Source organism: Haliotis rufescens, unplaced genomic scaffold (assembly GCF_023055435.1).
Source record: "Haliotis rufescens isolate VD_foot unplaced genomic scaffold, xgHalRufe1.0.p SCAF_18, whole genome shotgun sequence".
Lineage (NCBI taxonomy): Eukaryota > Metazoa > Mollusca > Gastropoda > Lepetellida > Haliotidae > Haliotis > Haliotis rufescens.
In genome coordinates this window covers 6842701-6862678 of record NW_025963868.1, presented here as the reverse complement: position 1 = coordinate 6862678, position 19978 = coordinate 6842701, and the positions used below count along the sequence as shown (strand labels likewise).

The 19978-nt window shown below is 42.0% G+C and overlaps 2 protein-coding genes across 2 annotated transcripts in view; one reads left to right on the top strand and one right to left on the bottom strand.

The window, feature by feature from the left end:
* The window catches only part of LOC124149663 (fibrocystin-L-like), a 60629-nt gene extending 57939 nt beyond the window's left edge, over window positions 1-2690 (top strand). The window contains exon 49 of the mRNA XM_048398137.1: window positions 22-2690. Coding sequence (XP_048254094.1) covers window positions 22-248 — 227 coding nt within the window. The 3' untranslated portion in view covers window positions 249-2690. The remainder of the gene's footprint in view (window positions 1-21) is intronic.
* A 1240-nt stretch (window positions 2691-3930) lies between these two features.
* On the bottom strand, window positions 3931-13732 carry LOC124149720 (putative amine oxidase [copper-containing]). The gene is made up of 4 exons (XM_046521465.2): window positions 13343-13732; window positions 8896-10772; window positions 7845-8052; window positions 3931-5871 (listed from the first exon to the last, which is right to left on the bottom strand). Exons 2-4 carry the CDS (start codon window positions 10761-10763, stop codon window positions 5596-5598), a joined length of 2352 nt encoding a protein of 783 aa, XP_046377421.2. The 5' UTR covers window positions 10764-10772; window positions 13343-13732; the 3' UTR covers window positions 3931-5595.
* Window positions 13733-19978: the final 6246 nt, after the last annotated feature.

Below are 19978 nucleotides of genomic sequence, written 5' to 3'. Positions count from 1 at the left end.
TGTCTGTTCTTATATTTCCAGCCACGCAGCACATGAAGTACCTGGGTCACGTGAACACGCCCTGGCAGGCTGAAGACTTCCTCTTCCGGGACCCCAGCCATCTGGGCCTCAAGAGAGAAGTGACCTACCCCACCGCCCCAGCCGACACCCTCTCGACCAGCACCATGAGCCCCACCAACAAGTTCGACATGTACATCGACAGTCCGATATCACGTTCCAGTAGCTCAATGCCCCTTGCTGCCGACTAAACCCACACCCCCAACTTGGCGAAAAGGATTTCCTTAAGGAAATCGAAACGGACATAATGTATGTGTGAGTGAGTGAGTATGGTTTTACGCCGCTTTTAGCAATATTCCAGCAATATCACGGCGGGGGATACCAGAAATGGGCTTCACACATTGAACCCATCTCGGGAATCGAACCCGGGTCTCCGGCGTGATGAGCGAACGCTTTTACCATTAGGCTGGACCCGACCGCCCCCAATAATGTATGTGTACGTGATCTAAGACACGTTCCCAGATCCCAATGCCATCCAGCGAGATCAACTCTGTAAGATATCCAAATATGGTCAGACCGACATCGCTCTCTTTGATCTCAATGGACCTTCAAACAGCATAACTGTACAGCCTTCTAACTTGGACCAATCGGTTCCTTATTGAGTTCGACATGTACATAACGATACCACGCTTCAAGATGTCCATGCACAGGCCAGCTGAATAAACTTTTACGTCGTCACCAAGGAGGGAAGATGACTTTTGAAGAGGTTTTGATGTACCTATGTTATTTGCAGTGCAATGTATTTCCCTTCAACAGTACAAAGTGTGTAATCTCACATTATAGATATGTATGTTAACCCTAAGAATTGCACTTGTACATAGATCGAACTATTAACCCTACATGATCCAAATATATATATATTATGTATATAGATTTTATCGGTTGTTACTCCCCCATGTTTGGCATATATGAGCGGCACACCTGTCGCTAAAACATCGTGGGCCCTTCTTGTCGTAAGCGGCGATTAGAAGATCGCGTGTCAGGCTCAGTGACTTGGTTCGTCATCGTAGCCTTATGATGCAGGACGGTGATAACATCAATCACTGGTTTTTGGTGATCCAGCTGATGTGCAGACAGTCGTGATGTACCTGAACTATATGTTACTTTGACATATACCAGTTTATAGTACCTATGTCCTCAAAGCCTTTTCCTTAAACATGAAAACAACTGTTATGGCCAACGCTATATAACATCCACGATGTTGTCACAAACCGATGCATGGATCCAACATCTACTATCTACTATCTACTATCTACTATCTACTAAAATGTAAAATTGTAGCTAACTCTGATACTCAATGTACTTATTGTAATTCAGCGTAGAAGTTTGTTGGTTGGTTGTTTAACGCCACACTCAGCAATATTCCAGCTATATGATGGCGGTCTGTAAATAATCGATTCTGGACCAGACTATCCAGTGATTGATATCATGAGCATAGATCCAAGCAATTGGGACACGATGACATGCATCAACCAAGTCAGTGAGTCTGATCACCCGATCCCGTTAGTCGCCTTTTACGGCACCAATGGGTTGCTGAAGACCTATTCTACCCCGGAGCTTCGCGTAGATGTAGATGAGTATCATATTTTGTCTATGATAAAGTACCCTGGTATTGGAATAAGGTATTTACCTCAACACAGCTTTACCAACACCCCTCCCATGGTATTTTGCTGGACACTAGAAATGTACATCTCCTTAATCTGTCGCTCTGTTTGTAAGACATGTTTTTTTAATTACGAACTCTCATGTGATTATTTATATTGTCAGGTAAAACTTAAGGCCATATCACTTAAAAGACTTACCACTGATATCTGTCATCCACAAGATGAAGATTCTGACTCACATACCCGTCCATATCCGTTGCCAGCTGAATATATGATGTAGATTGGCCAGGAAATGAATGCTGGACTTGCAGTGTGTTTAAGTGCTTGTATTCTACGATACCAAGATAAAGTATGTATGTATATATGAATTATTTTTCTAAGACAACCAACACTGTGGTTTTGCTTTGATTTGATTACATTTTCACGTTTTTAACTGTTTTATACTTTTTATACCCGAGAAGACCGTATGATACATGTGTCTATATTACATGTACAATGAAACCCCGTAATCAGGACCTCGCAAGTACGGAAACCTCACCAGGCGGACATTCACTTTGAGAATGTCTGTGTACAAAGTAATGATCATGACAACGTTACTACGACTAGGAAGGAAAAAAATGATTCTCGGGCCAATGTTCTCATAAAAGAATTCTCTTATTTTTTATTGACAACAGAAACTATGTTGGAGGATCACCTCTAGTATCCACTAAGAATGCCAATGAGTTTTTGTTTGTTTGTTGTTTTTAACTCCGCACTCAGCAATATTCCAGCCCTATGACGGCGGTCTGTAAAAAATCGAGTCGGGACCAGACAATCCAGTGATTGCATCATGAACATCGATCCACGCAATTGGGATACGATGACATGCATCATCCAACTCAGCGAGCCTGACCACCCGATCCCGTTACTCGACTCTTAACACACTGGGTACACACTGACCTCGATCTTACAAGTCGGTTGTCAAGTATTTTATTTTATGCATAACAGAATATACTGATGCGGAAATTTGAAATTCTTTTTTTTTATTGCCAAAAGAAATAACTGGTGCGCACGAATGATGAAGTGACTCGCTAATGGCCTGTAAATGTTTTCTTTTTTCAGCCTTAGTTACCTTGGATGATTTCAGTGGGATTGGTCCGCTTTGACAGGGGTTCATTGTATAAAACTATTAACTATGATACTCTGTGATTTACGTCCACTGCCTTGTTTGATTGAAATAAAAACAAACTCGCACAAAGAATATCATATCATTTGTTTGTGGTCAATGATAACGATACACCTGGTAAAAACATCCACCTTTTCACCAGGACGTGGTATTGGTAGAATCTTAGACATTCATCACATGCTGGCAGTCTCTCAGACACATTGCAATTCGCATCCTCTGTATCACCAGGTCTCCCATTTCGGTAAACCAACACTTACCCCTGAATCCATTTTCGCGCTTTCAAATTACCCGCCCTTGATTTTTATTGACATTTTACCGACCAATCAAACGTCGATACATGGAAAAACGAAATGGTTAAGGGGGGTAACTCGAATTGCCAAGAAACCAAAGCAACCGCCAGTTTTAATTGAGATGAAGACATCCTTTCCATCAAAATATTTTTTGACGACTTTCTTTTGCGTGTCAGTGAGTTTTTCATTCTTGAATTTCACACAAACTCTATCGTAATCAATTGGACTCGCCGCCATGTTGTTAATATTGCCAACCCAATGATGAGACTGGTTTGTTACTCGCATTCTGATTGGTCGATTAGAGTAGCGTAGCAAATCAAATATGCCAATGAAAATCAAGGGCGGGTAATTTGAGATCGCGAGAACCACGGGAATGGATCCTGGGTTCAGTGGAGGTTTGACCCACGAGTCAAAGACTAGGGATGGGAATTTCGGTATACATGAAAACTAAGGAACCTAAATTCTTTCCAGGTGTAAACACAATCCGCCATCTCCGTTGCTAATAATCAACCATTCTAGCTGTTATATTTCATCGATACGTGAAATACCGTATTCGACGTAATTAAGCGCCCAGGGCGCTCTCTAGATAAGGAATAGGGGGCTCTTATTAGAATATGATTTTGGTGAAAGAGTTGAAAGATCGTAAATTTCGTGGTTTATGCTTACAACCTGAAATGATACGAAAGAAATGTCTGTGCGTATTATACACGACAGATATATATTTCCAGAATTTAATTGCCCATAATTAAGGGTACATATAACACACGAGTGCATATTATACACGAATAAATAAGTCTTGTGAACATTGATCAATCGGAAGGGTGCTAATTGGGATTGTCCACTAGCCAATATATTAGCAAATATCGCCGTGGGCGCTTATTAAAGCGGGGCGCTTATTACGTCGAATACGGCAGTTGCTATATGAGTGAAATAATCTTGATCGCGAGCTTCAACCCGACTTCACCTCACATCCTCGTAAAATATCGACGAGGGCTCCAACTGCAAACTGTAGTACGAATGTCCTTCATACACCTGCGTGAAACTGGCCTGCGTCCCCTGCTTTGGTTTCTGTGTCTGGTCAGCTATATTCCAGCTCTGTGACGGTCGTCTGTAAAAAGTCCAATCTGGAACTGAGGAATTCAGTGATTGACACCATGAGCAACCATCCACGCCGCCAGGATACGATGACTCGCAATCCCTTGGCTTTTATCCGATATTAGAATTGGTACATTGGTGCCAAAGCTACCGATGTGTGGATTCCGAGTTGGCATCAGTCCCCAGCAACCTATTATTGTCGTAAGAGGGGACCACATGGATCGGTCAGTCAGACTCAGGGACTTTGAGTGGTACGTAACACATAGTATCCATTATCATTGCAGCGTGGGAAATCAAAGAGGCACGCTCGTCCTGACCCTATGAGAAGCCAGCTGTCTACGAGGATTCCTCAGAGATGCGTTTCGGGGTATCAATGCAGATGAGATGGCTCGGCTGGCAAGGTGATTTGAGACCTTCATCCCAAGTGAATGAATTGTGTTAATAGGAGCGGGACTAGTATACGACTCTTGCTTTGAAGTTTTATGATCAAGTTTACAACATTTAAGGCCTCAATAAAGCTTTCAAAACGTTTTATGGTAGCCATGTGGAGGACATTTCCAAATTTGACGCCACAGTGAACAAAATGATGTCCCTTGCAATTCCCTGTTTTAACCATATGTTTCCATGTCTTTTTTCGGGTGAACAATTGACGTGCCTTTGCGTGTGTTTGTGACGGGCGCCACGGGTGGGTCTGGATACGCTCACGTTTTCGCGAACACCTAGGATCATCACTGTTTGATAGTGATTCATAAACACATGCTCGTGATATAGTCGGAATCGTACAATCGACTCTGCTTTGGGCAGTTGTTTCTCATGGAAATGGAAACGGTTTTGCTGCTTATATTTACATCATTTCACTCTCGGGGAACTGATAATCTGTACTTGCGATTTTCAAGTAGGATATTCCTCATTGACTTGTTTTAAGAGAAAATGAAAAAAAAACACCGTATGAAGATAAACATCACTGAAGCCATCCTGTTGTTCAGACTCAATTGTGACGTCATGAACAATAAAAGACCTTGTTTTTTTTCTTAACAACGAGTCACTGTGACGTCATATGGCTTCAGCTGACCAATCAGCTTTGAGAATCGGTAAAATGCACATGTTCAAATATCGGAAAGTTATTGCACACGATCAGTCTACCCTTATGGGTAATATCCAACAACTGTTATGTCTCTGAGAAGTACTCAAGATGGCCATGAAATGTTACATATTGTCCACCAAGTGAATATTTGCGTCACTGATTACACCATCTATGATTCGTGCCTACAACCAGTGTATCCTGGCAGGGCTAAGCGAGGCAACTCCTCGCGTCGAAATACTGGGCTTTAGATTGAGCCCTATATCCAAAGTATTGAACACACCTGTACATCGAGGTCTTGTTTCAGTGTGGTACGTGTTGTTCAAGATTTGGCGCATGCGCAAGACACGTGATGTTTGGTGCATTGCCGTATCTCTCAACTGTGAAACCATCTTCGGGGCTGTTTTTGTCTTTGAGCTCGACTCTTATTGAGTCACGTGACTGGGAGGAAGGACACTCTGGAAAGTAGTTGTATGGATACAACGAGAAGGACATCTGGGTACCGGAAGTAGAAACCACAGGCAGATCCTCCGTGTGAGGGATATGGTGAGCTCCCATTGGAATCCAGAACACAAGATCCTGCAGAGGAAAGCATTGAACGTTAAATGGTGATTTGGTTGGTTGGTTTGTTGTTTTACGCCGCACTCAGCAATATTCCAGCTATATGACGGCGGTCTGTAAATAATCGAGTCTGGACCAGACAAATCCAGTGATTTACATCATGAACATCGATCCACGCAATTGGGATCGAGGACATGCTTCAACAAAGTCAGCGAGCCTGACCACCCGATCCCGTTAGTCGCCTTTTACGACAAGCATAGTCGCCTTTTACGGCAAGCATGGGTTGCTGAAGACCTATTCTACCCCGGATCTTCACGGGTCGAACGTTGTATGGTGAATCACATGCTTACTGTAGCAACGGACGAGTGATCGAATGTTGTTTTGCGTCGCAGTCCGCATCAATATCATGTCGACTTTGAACCTAGAATCAGTAACATACGTCAATTTAGAACGCCTCCTTGGCCTAGTGGATAGAGTGTCTGCCCTGAGGGCGGAAGGTCAGTGTTTCGATCCCGGGTCGCGGCATACAAAAAGATGTTAAAAGTTGTTTTTTTGTTACCCTGGCTGCCGTTCGTCCTTATCTGGATAAAACAAGGACTTGTCGGGCCAGAAACACTGGCATGGTACTTTAGGGGGTCAGAACAAACATCCGGCATTTATGCAAGCAGCCAAAACACACACATGTGCGTGCACGTTGCTATAAAGTGCAATAATGATCATAAACGCGACGTAAAACCCCATTTCACCTTACCTCACCTTACCTCACCTCACTTCACCTCAACCCATTTCACCTCACCTCACCTCACCCCATTTCACCTCACCCATTTCACGTCACCTCACCTCACCTCACCTCACCTCACCTCACCTACATTAGTACAACCATCTGTCGCTGTGTTACATAATGACACATTATTCAATTTATGTTCATGTAACTTCACGGTATTACTTAATGTCTTGGTATTACACAACCCCGTGGTATAACTTCATATCACGGTATTACATAATGTCATTGTATCATAAACATTAGGGGCGTTCGGGTAGCCTAGTGGTTAAAGTGTTCGCTCGTCACGCCGAAGACCCGGGTTCGATTCCCGACATGGGTACAATGTGTGAAGCCCATTTCTTGTGTCCCCCGCCGTGATATTGCTGGAATATTGCTAAAAGCGGCGTAAAACCATACTCACTGACTCACTCATAAACATTAGCATTGTCTGGTTCGAGTGCAATTTGTAAGATTGTCTTTTAACATATTTTTTCACAAGCAGTGAAGATTTTGAGACAAGTATTCCAACTTATATTGCTCTCTCTCTAGTATTTGAAAATCTCACAATTTTAAAATTTAATTTATACAAATATAAAACTGTAGAAGAGACATAAAATGTTAATGATGGAGAGAAAGGGATATAGAGTGAAAGAGAGATTGGAGGAAGAGAGAAACTGTATTCAATATAAAAACCGATCACGGATATTGACCATTGTTTTCGGGGTACTTGGTTTTTTTTACTTGTTCCTAGTAAGGCGAGGAACAGGTGAAGATTGGAATTACTAATCCAAACGTCCATTCTTCCAAAATCGAAGACAATAATTGAAACTCTGACCAATAGACCTCAGAACCGGTTGACGACATTTGGTTTAATAGAAGGTGACATGTTTGGCGTAAATTGCCTTGCGAGATATATTTTATGACCGCTACTTTAGTCTGTCGTAACGCGCTTTTGAAAATATTAAACAGATATTAATAAAAGTTATTTCGACGGTATATAAGTCACCGAAATCACTTCTGGGTTTTGGTTGGAAATATAAATCATCGGGGTTGGAACATCCCCCCCCCCCCCCCCCACACACACACACACACAAACACCTCCCCACCCCGAACCACACACCCCACCCCACCCCACCCCTACACCCCCACCCACTCCTCGGTTTCAAATTTCAACTCAAACCTCGAACAGATGTATTCTCCTTTAGCCAAAACATAAATGTCAACTCACCTCGTCTACAACATCTTCATCATCAGCGAGAAATGTTGTGAAGTTGACAGTGTTGTCAAAGCTATCAAACACGGCATAGCAGGAACTTGCGTAGCGCTCCTCCTCCTTAAACTTGGTCACTGCCATCTGGTGGCGAGCCCAGGAGACCGCCGGCTCGTTCCCTGTGTTCTCCGGCAACAGCTGCTTGGACATTCCGTCTAACTGCAGTCTGAATTTACATGTTTCATTTATTTTTAATATTAATATTTGGTTCACGGAATGACGTTGGGTCGAAAAAAGAATAAAGTTGCAACGAATAACTTTTGAAGTGGCCACACATGTAGGGTTCACTACAAGACCAGTTCAATCAAATAAAAGCAAACATTTAAAGCATATACACACGCACTCTATTATACTATTAGTTATATGTTTTGTAGTATAATATGTTATGGGCCTCGAAGATGGACCTATCCCCGCGACACTATGTTCTTTATAAGTTGGAATTGTTTGCACGCATAGTTTTAATTTTAAAATTGTTTACCAATACTTGACAGTAGCACACAAATGACAAACAGTAACCACGATAATCTTGGCGAACCCACTCCGGTGGATTGCTAATCATCTCAATAAATCAATTAGTGTGATTTCAAGGTAATGGAATGTGCACAGGCAACCTGGTGATCTGAAAATGGTTTGAAAAATGGACAAATTGTAAACATCGTCAGCTATCCTGTCTTGAGACTTGAAACATTGAGATCGTCATTGAGCATAAGCACTAAGACTATTGTTTTGTTTGTTTAAAATAATAGAAAATGCTCCCGAAAAAGCGGGGGAAAGTTTTCTTTCACTTTTAACAAAACTAACGAATCGATAACCAGACATGGCAGATGTTCTGTGTGAGGAGCTAATTTATTTGACTTTTCCGTTCGAAAAGTATCATATGTTTTAAAGACTTGACTGAAAAAAATGTCACTCAATAATCCTAGGCCCCACCGCCAGTACATCTAATGGCAGGTCCCTAAAATCTTACGAAAATCTTTGGGACACCTAGTGAAAACACCCCGCATCTTACCTGTACGCTTTAAGCTCGTTGTGTCTTGTTTGATATTCGTTGCTATGTATGATATGGTACTTAGGGTGGTCGAAGTTGCACTTGTACGCAGCCTCAAGCTCCGTCCGCTTTAACTTCCGGTCAAACCGGATCTGGAAATAAGTGTCACTTGGATCGCTGCTAAGATAATTGGGGACCTCCTCCGTGGAAATATCAAGAGTCTCGTATCTGTTATCTGTACCATGGATGTCAATGTCTGCTTTAAACAGAACAACATGATGATGAAGAGGACCCGTAATGTGATCCTGGAGTTTAAAACCATAAGGTTTTTCACTAGGCGTATGGAAGGTTGACAAAATATAACCTGTCGATAGTACACTAACCTCCAGCGCTCCACTCTGATGGAATATGAAGTCTAACACATAGTCGTAGTTGCCCACTGTCAAAATGCTCCTGAGAGTAAGAACACTATCCGGCATGCCCGAATACACACCATATAAAGAATACGCCATGTGCCTTCTCAAAGGCGTGTGTTTGTTATGCTCGAACAAGCAAAATGCATTCTTTAAAATTATAGGATCGTCAGTCATGCTTTCGCCTATATATGTTGTGTTGAAGAATGTGCTTGTTTCCGGACAGTCCACAGCTGGAACGAGATCATGTGAAGTGGACCCTATCAGGGCCATGCTGTCCAGAAGGTTAGCGCTGGTAGTTGCCTTGTTCTTTGAGGAGTAGAAAACACTAATTTCTTGCAGTCCAATTTCGTAGGCGATGGTTTCGTTGTTAAATCTGATGTTGTGCAGCTGGGGACCTTGCATGGAGGACATTCGGAAGTCAAACTGCCACTGCATGTACTCAACACTACGATGTTTGACTTTGTATCTTTTACCGTCGGGCTCAAACATTCTTGGAGCACGCAGGGGTTCTGTTGGTACAGGCGTGCCCCTTCTGTTCAAGGTAGAAAACATGTCTTTGTCCAATTTGGGAAACGGTACTTGGGTCTTAGGAGTGGATGAAATGTTGTATTGCTTTGCGAGGTCATCTAAGCTAGAGTAGTCCTTTCCCGAATACACCAACCTTTCTACGAAGTATTCAGTTGGATCTGACGAGTTCAGATTAGCTAGAATCAGCAGGTCCAGACAGTGTAAGCTCCTGTACGGGAGCTCATGAAGGGTTATCAACCATAATTTTCTGACCGTTTGTTTCATAAGACCACTAGACACTGGGTCGGGATAAAAACTCAGACATTCGCTTCCACAGTTGGTGAATGTAGCTCCATAACTCTCTGTTAGGATGAACCCAATCTTTCTGTCAATCTCCGGATACAGCGAGACGAACAGGGATCTGAACTCAACAAATCCGACAGGCCTGAAGGCGAAAGGAACTGGATTTTTGCGAGCAGAATTCACGTACAGAGAATGTCGAGTAGGCTCAGGTAAAGGACCTACAACATATTCCTCCACAACGGGAGGAACTGCATCACCTCGAAAGATCATCAGCAAGGCATGTCGTTCTGGCTTTGGTCCCGTCCCAGCCATATAAGCTAGAATGTCAGACTTTTTAGGTGGATGCAGGTCTGATGTATAGATGTAACTGCTGTTAACTGTTGCCTGTGATGGTTTAACAATATTCAAGTCATTGATAGTGTATATGTATTCCTGAATGGCCTTTAATTCCTTGAAGGTCAAGTCGTCATGCAGATCAGGTAGGGCAGCTTCTGAGGGATCTATGTTGTTAGTCCTTCGCGAACCACACTTTATATGTTCTCCTCTCTCGTGTAAAAGGTCAACTTTGACCACAAAGGCGACGATGATGACGATAAGCCCAACGCAGACCAGGATTAACACACCAGCCATCAGCCTCCATCCGTTACTTTTTCTCACTGCCATTGTCAGCACCTGTTTGAGGCAAGATGACAAATATCAGTTTATGCATGAAAAATGGGCACCGGTCGCATACTAGTTAAGCCATCAACATCAACAGTATCTGTGCGTTGCGTACTTTAACCATGCAATTTGCAGGTCGGCGGTTCGAATCCTTGATGAGTGATCACAATGTCCTCGGGTTTCAATGAAATCATTTGGAGCTTTTTCAATAAACTGACAAGCTTTGATATAACAGACATGCTGTTAAACATGCTTTAAATCAGAAAACAACTCATTTTTGGCGCAAGACAATCTAATTTTTACACTTGAAACTTCGATTTGACCAAAATGTTATTACAACGGTACTGGGTTGAAAGGAGTCGCATAAACACTGAAAACTTAAGGGCCGCAGCTATACCAGTATCAAATACATCACCACGGAATGACCTTTTCTTGTTTGTTACATTAGTGCTGCCCACTGTGTTTTGCCAGGTAGCTTTGACAAATATATTTGACGTCAAAGAAACATTTGAAACAAAACAAAAGCATAAAGAATGTAATCGATGTTGAATGTCGGTATTCTGATTGATGTGGCCTCTGGGTCGCTTTAAGCTTTAATGGGTCCTGTACTTCACCTTAGCGTATGTGTTAAAAGTATCAAATGCTTTTATACATCAACAGTCTAATCCTACATAGTGTTTGTTGTTTAACGCCGCACTCAGCAATAATCGAACTAAACGACCGCGGTCTGACAGTAATAGAGACTGGACCATACAATCCAGTGATTGACACCATAAGCATCGATCCACGTAATTGGGATACGATGACATGCATCAACCACGTGAGCGAGCCTGACCACCCGATCCCGTTAGAGGCCTCCTACGACCAGCATGTACAGCTGGTATATTGCTGAGTGCGGCGTCAAACAAACAAACAAACTCGACACATATTCATAATTCTCTGCCTGTATTCGTCAATCTTAAATCGAAAAATCCCACGATTCATATATTTTTCAAAACATAATTGACAGGTTTCAGAGCTCTACTGCCTATGAATGCATGAATACCGAGCCGATAAATACATGTGTTATATTTTATTACAAAAGTTAGTGAGCGACGAAAACGTTTACATCACTTCGACAATATGTGCCATACAGTGACGAACCAAAGTCAGTAAACACTGTGGCAGAATGACTAGCTGTTATTGACACAATATTATTTTCATGTCAGATTGATCACCTGGTTTCTTAATATATTATTCTGCATCAAATCTAAAAACATATATTACCACTGGAAGTATACACAGTCAAAACTCAAACGTGTCTTTCCTTAAAAAACTCTGTATTCAAACGTAGGTTATTGCCTTCATTGATTGACAGAAAGATTGAAAATTGATGTAGATTTATAGCACGCATTATCAACCATGTGAGTGAGTGAGTTGGGTTTAACGCCGCTTTTAACAGTATTCCAGTTATATCACGGCGTGTCAGCTTAATGTAGGAGGAAAGCCCGAAGTGATGCAGGTCTCAGACGTTTACCACTTCGTTGAAACCCACGAGCACGGGTATGGTGCTGACAAACCTAGAAACATAATCGGGGCGAACCGGGATTCGAACCCATAATCATAGGATTCTGGCGTGCCCAAGGGACGCAAATCGTCTTATATTTCGACTTCACTTCCTATAAACACGAAAATAGCTAGTAAGAAATAATTAGTATGTTAAACTTAGTAAGCAATAATTAGTAAGTAATACTTAGTAAGCAATAATAAGTAAGCAATAATTCGTAAGCAATAATTAGTAAGTAATACTTAGTAGGCAATAATTAGTAAGGGATAATTAATAAGTTATAGTTAGTAAGCAATAATTAGTAAGCAATAATTAGTTAGTAATACTTAGAAAGCAATAATTAGTAAGTAATACTTTGTAAGCAATAATTAGTAAGCAATAATTAGTAAGTAATAATTAGTAACTCATAATTTGTAAGCAATAATTAGTAAGCAATAATTAGTAAGCAATAATCAGTAAGCAATAATAAGTAATTAATAATTAGTAAGCAATAATTAGTAGGTAATAATTACTAAGCAATACTTAGTTAGCAATAATTAGTAAGCAATACTTAGTAATCAATAATTACTTAGTACTTATTAGTACGTAAACTTTGTAAGTAATAATTAGTAAGCAATAATTAGTAAGCAATGATTAGTAAGTAATACATAGTAGTAAAATGTGTAAGTAATAATTAGTAAGGTTGGGTATGATTAAAGAATGTTGAATATGCACTGACATTTAAGGATTCAATCATCATCTGCGGTTCGACAGTTAATTACGGTTTACTAGGCGATATTTGTTCTCTAGAGTTAATGAGACGACCCCCGTCTCCACAGCTTCGTCGAAGTGGAAGCGTCTCGTTATAACGCGAACTAAAAAATAAATAAAGCAGCTGTTCGAAAAAACAAGGAAGTATATTTAACAATAGTTTGTCAGTACGTGTCTAAGACTGACATTGACGAATTAACACTCAATTACCACACACGATTAATTAAGCAATGGTTAGTCAATTATCTTGTCGAAATGTAATGGGATAAGTCAGTGATACATCTACCTTCGGGGTCCCAAAGTCGTCCTTGCTTTCCGAATTGAATACAGTCCAGTTCTTATACAATCCCCGCGTTAGGTAATCCCATCACATTCAGATCCACACACCATCAGCCATGACCCAGCCACTGCAACGCCAGTGTACACAAGGAAGCGATTGGGGGAACGTGAACGCGATGTCAGGTGCACGTGTTGCGAGGCGCGAGGTCCGCCATCGTTCACCAACCTAGTTCTGTGTGATGGTAAAAATAGCTGCAGCAGCCGCAGCGAAATAACATCTGTCTGAGAGTCGTAGAACGGAGAAGTGGTGATTAGACGTTCAAAGCATATAGTGCGAGGCTGTGGTGGTCGTTGCTGAGCCACGGAGATAGGGTGTTCAGAGTATTTTTCATCATCACAGCCCCGTAGGGATTCCGGTTTACAATAGGTCCCCAGGAACCCAGTAACCCAGGAACCCAGGAACCCAGTCATAGGCGACTTGGTGACTTGGGTCATCGTACCCCTGCGGATGGGGAGGAAAGCCTGACGCGGTACAGGTCTTTGATGTTTTCCGTTTTTTAAACCCACGAGGATAGGTATGGCGCAGACAAGCCCGAAATCATTACCAGGGCTAATCTTGGTTTAGAAATCATGATCATAGATGCCTGGCACGCCTATCTTGCATAGTGAATTTTGGCGCCTTTGGCCCACTTGAACAATGGGGCAGGATATGGAAAGACACGTGCATGTAAAACCCCATCTCAAGCAAAGCTGAAACCGAAACTTTGAATAAGACGCCAGTGTGGATATCAAAACTCCAAGGACAATACACAACGTCACATTAGCTTTCAATGCAACCGACATAAGTATCACCAGATATTTTTTTTATGATCACTTAAGGGGGCACGGGTGGTCCAGTTGCGCAGTTCGCTTCACAGTGTTGCGTCCAATGTCCACGCCAGAAAATGGTGACTGTGGATTCGAATCGCGGTCCGCACCGATTATGTTTCTTGGTCTGTCAGCACCACACCTGTCCTCGTTGGCACCACCAAACTCACTCAATCTATTATATATATCAACATATTTCTGAAGAGTGGTAGACCGTCCGCCCGGAGAGCGGGGCCGCGTAATACCAAAAGACGTTAAAAGATGGTACTTCTTGGTTGAGCCCCACTCTTGTTCCCCCTAAGCTTTCCAATTCCTTAACTGGTCCATAGAAGACATGTCCAGTTTGCCAACGATAACCATCGCCATTTAATTTTCACACATGGTTACAATTAGACTAAGGATAGACTGCGAGAAGCTATATTTCGCAGCGTGTGCTGCGTACGTACATTACCAGTACGAACTGAAGGAAAAGCAAACTTGTATATGTAGCATTTAAAGCGTTATTTGTCTAATTCTAGATGGTTGACACAAATAACGTATGTTTATAAACAGATTAGAAGAGAAAAGGAAAGACATAATTACTCTTGCAACACACCCTAACCATATCGAACACTGGCAATTATATTAAGAAATAATTAAGTTTTGAATCCTAATCTATCATAACCCTGATGTGTGTCTGGTACACATCGAGAACATCGTAAAATGCTGCTCCGTAAACAGACGCAAGCTGAGCGGCACTTAAAATGAGCGTCCACTAATTACTTCCTCTCGAGCTTTAATGGAAGTCTTGTCTCAATGGCCTAACCTCAAGAAAATGATTTCGCACTTGACTCCTAATGTGATTTCGCGAAACAGGGCAAGCGGTTCATTTTATAAACACCATACACCTGTTTGTATATACCTCCACTGTGTACTCCGTACAACATGTAAAAACGTTATAAATCAGTTGAAACGTTTTCAAGTCGACCTGTGAGAAAAACGTGTCTGCAGACCCTGGACCAGATTACCCGTTCTGCAGAACAACGAGATCGGTCATACAACCATGACACTGTCGGGCACTATATGAAAATGTATAAATGGACTTCTTAAGAATAATCTTTTCTGTCCTGTCTTTGGTGCATTATTATAAAATGACACGGAGTACATCCATGTACAGGCACACACTATCCATAGAATATATTTTCAGGTTTCCCTAAACAGATTCAGAAGAAAGAGAGATGTTGGTTGTTCCATTTTGTTGTTCAGCGTCGCGTTCAGCAATATTCCACCAATTCTGAAGACCTATCAATTAAATCGTCGTTTACGATCAGTAATAACCACGGGGTAAATCATTTTGAAATGGTTTACTGATATGCTAATTAATTATCTATTCCTTAATGACAAAACCCTATTATTGGTGTGATCCAGTCGTCAAAAGCACCGCAATTGGTGTTGCAGAGTTGCTGCACTTGGGCGGGAACCTGAGATCGTGAGTTCGAATCTTGGCCCCTGATTAATGTCTAGGTTAACAGCACCATAACAGGGCTCGTGATTTTAACTCACGAAAGGGGGGACGTCAAAGATCTGCACAACTGAAATAATGTCCGACAGAAATATGCAAAACAATCATAAAAAAACCACATTAACTGCGTTGATAATTGTATTTTGCCAATGGGCGTTCTCCGCGTACGAGTCTCAATGCAAGGCCTTGATAATAAACGGTTGCCTGGTACGTCACACCTTTCTTCGTTGTGAATGAGGGGGTCCAAATATACTCTGCCCATCAGTAAAATACATAGAAGACAGCAGCTGTAAAGGAACTACTCTGTCCATCAGTAACATACAGAGAAGGCAGCAGCTGTACAGGAACTATTCTGTCTATCAGTAACACAGAGAGAAGAAAGCAGCTGTACAGGAACTACTCTGTCTATCAGTAACATACAGAGAAGACAGCAGCTGTACAGGTACTACTGAGTCCATCAGTAACATAGAGAGAAGACAGCAGCTGTACAGGAACTACTCTGTCTATCAGTAACATACAGAGAAGACAGCAGCTGTACAGGTACCACTCTGTCCATCAGTGACATACAGAGAAGACAGCAGCTGTACAGGAACTACTCTGTCCATCGGTAACATACGGAGAAGACAGCAGCTGCATAGGAAGAACTCCATTAGTAACATACAGAGAAGACAGCAGCTGTAGAGGAACTACTCTGTCCACCAGTAACATATAGAGAAGACAGCAGCAGTACAGGAACTATTCTGTCCATAAGTAACATACAGAGAAGACAGCAGCTGTACAGGAACTACTCTGTCCATCAGTGACATACAGAGAAGACAGCAGCTGTACAGGAACTACTCTGTCCACCAGTGACATACAGAGAAGACAGCAGCTGTACAGGAACTACTCTGTCCATCAGTAACATACAGAGAAGACAGCAGCTGTACAGGAACTACTCTGTCCATCAGTAACATACAGAGAAGACACCAGCTGTACAGGAAGAACTCCATTAGTAACATACAGAGAAGACAGCAGCTGTACAGGAACTACTCTGTCCATCAGTAACATAGAGAGAAGACAGCAGCTGTACAGGAACTACTCTGTCCATCAGTGACATACAGAGAAGACAGCAGCTGTACAGGAACTACTCTGTCCATCAGCAACATACAGAGAAGACAGCAGCTGTACAGGAACTACTCTGTCCATCAGTAACATACAGAGAAGACAGCAGCTGTACAGGAACTACTCTGTCCATCAGTAACATACAGAGAAGACACCAGCTGTACAGGAACTACTCTGTCCATCAGTAACATACAGAGAAGACAGCAGCTGTACAGGAACTACTCTGTCCATCAGTAACATACAGAGAAGACAGCAGCTGTACAGCAACTACTCTGTCCATCAGTAACATACAGAGAAGACAGCAGCTGTACAGGAACTACTGTGACTATCAGTAACATACAGAGAAGACAGCAGCTGTACAGGAACTACTCTGTCCATCAGTAACATACAGAGAAGACAGCAGCTGTACAGGAACTACTCTGTCCATCAGTAACATACAGAGAAGACAGCAGCTGTACAGGAACTACTCTGTCCATCAGTAACATACAGAGAAGACAGCAGCTGTACAGGAACTACTGTGACTATCAGTAACATACAGAGAAGACAGCAGCTGTACAGGAACTACTCTGTCCATCAGTAACATACAGAGAAGACAGCAGCTGTAGAGGAACTACTCTGTCCATTAGTAACAAACAGAGAAGACAGCAGCTGTATATGAAGCACTCCATCGGAGAGTAACAGTGGAAGAAGACAGCCACTGTACAGGAACTTGTCTAATGAGAGAAATCTCATTTGAAAGTAGCAAATCTGAAGCAAATATATCTGTGTAATTAACTGAGAATATGTGTATCCACAACATAATTGTAGTTGTCGGTGGTGTCTTTATTTGATTTCGTATCGCATTTACGTAACTGTGCTATTTGAGGTGTTTTATGAACATTTAATTTGTTCACGTCGCGGAGACTTTGCCGAAGGAATTTCAGCAACACGAGTATATAATAGGCAGACATATGTGTACGATCCTCAGTCCTTCAGTAAGGTCTTACTTTCTAGAGGTAATCGCGAATGACTAGTTTAGGTATCAATGCTAGAATATAGGACATATTTATAAATGCAGGCATTGTCGAGAATATGGAGTGAGGTGTAAAGGCACAGTTTGCATGATTTCTTTGTATCATTATCAAAGCTTTATCACGGTGGTCTGTAGAAAATTAAATGGTTTGTTTACTTGTTTGTTGACACACATTATAAGCTTTTTGACGGTGGTATGTATTTAATCAAGTTTGATGGACAACGTGAGCATTGATCTACGCAATTGGGAATGAGTGAGTGGGTGAGTGAGTGAGTGAGTGGGTGAGTGGGTGAGTGAGTGAGTGAGTGAGTGAGTGAGTGAGTGAGTGAGTGAGTGAGTGAGTGATAATGGTCTAACGCCCCTTTTAGCAATATTCCAACAATATCACGGCGGGGATAACAGAAATGGGCTTCACACAGTGTAGCTATGTGGGGACTCGAACCCGGGTCTTTGGCGCCACGAGCGAACGCTTTAATCACTAATCAAACGCCCCTATACCCCAGGAACAATTTATATGATTTTGCCATATTTTGTGTTAATATCCTGTATTAATGGTCTGCTGAAACAGATCTATGTAAACTTACACATTCACATTGAAATGCAAAAACTGAAATCAATTAGCTAATCACATCATTCTTATGACAGTGACTAACTTGACAACTCTTTCAGTTACTTCCTCTGATCATTGCTGATCAATCCTGATCATTGCCAGAAACGGAGAAATGAGAAACGCAGCCTTTACAGCAGATATTGATGGTACACGTATCCCAACATGATGTATGGAAGTTCACGATATATGAAGATAGAGGTGAATGAAAAATGATATGCGAAACGTAAAAATACAGTTTAACGTGTTTTAATTATCAGTTATATCACCCGAACACCTGAATCTGAAATAAAACATAACTAGAATGCTTCTTGCTGGCATGTATTTCTTTCTGAACACTAATTACAACCTATCCTGTTAGTATACATTACATAAAGGACGAGGAGACAGCAGGTAGGATCGCATGTTTCACCACCAGTGTGTCGGCGGTGTCAATGTGAAACACATGCTTCTCAGTTGTTGAGTGAGTAAGTGAGTTGGGTTTAACGCCGCTTTTAACATTATTCGAGTTATATCGCGGCGTGTCAGCTTAATGTGGGAAGAAAGCCCGAAGTCATGCAGGTCTCAGACGTTAACCACTTCGGTGAAACCCACGAGCACGGGTATGGTGCTGACAAACCTAGAAACATAATCGGGGCGAACCGGGATTCGAACCCACAATCATAGGTTTCTGGCCTGCACAGGGGACGCTCAGCTGGTGAGGAAACAACAGTGTTGACGATCGTGTTGTCAACGTTGCTGGTAACAGTGACGACAAAAACGTCAGCTGTTGCTTTCAAACCGACCATGCTGCTGCTTCTGTCCTCCGTACCACTACTTTGTCCATCAGAGAGAACTGAGACAACGTTCATGGCTTCTGGTCGGTCTCCTTTCGTGAAAGTGAAAACGTCAGACGTTGCCAACTTGATAGCTTCGGCCAGAAATGTGCTTCCTCCTGTTCATGGTTCTGTCCACATTGATGCCAACAGTGCCGGTTTATTGTCAACATATTCGTTCAAGTGGAAAACAGTGGCCCCACCAGAGAAAACCATGAAAGCGACGTTGGCCTCGGTAGGATTTTAATCCATTGCCGTGACTAGTTTGGTGAGGGAGCGTCCTGCTTTGTCATTGTCACTTCTAACTGATGTAGACACATCTTCGATGATGAGCAGATCAATCCTCGGTTTGCATTCTGAAGCAAAATAATTTCAATCATTTACACGCATGTACAACAAGTGATATTTTCGTAAAGGAGGTTGGGGGACTTTAAATCTTTGTGAAAAGTGTAACCTTTTTCCAGAAACTACAATTTTGATCGCCCGTCGTGGTGTATGTATAGGGTGAATAGTTATAGAATTCGGGGATCGGACTCCAGGATCCGGTGATGTAACCTGGATTACATTCGACAATTAAACCTTAGTACCTAAAATGTTTTAAAGCCATTGTTTTGGTAACCGTATTTTATAAAGAAATTCATTAACTCCATGCTGGGGGCACGGGTGGCCCAGCTGTCTAAGGCGCCGCGATTCGCTGTGCAGAATTGCGTCCCTTGGCACGCCAGAAATCTATGATTGTT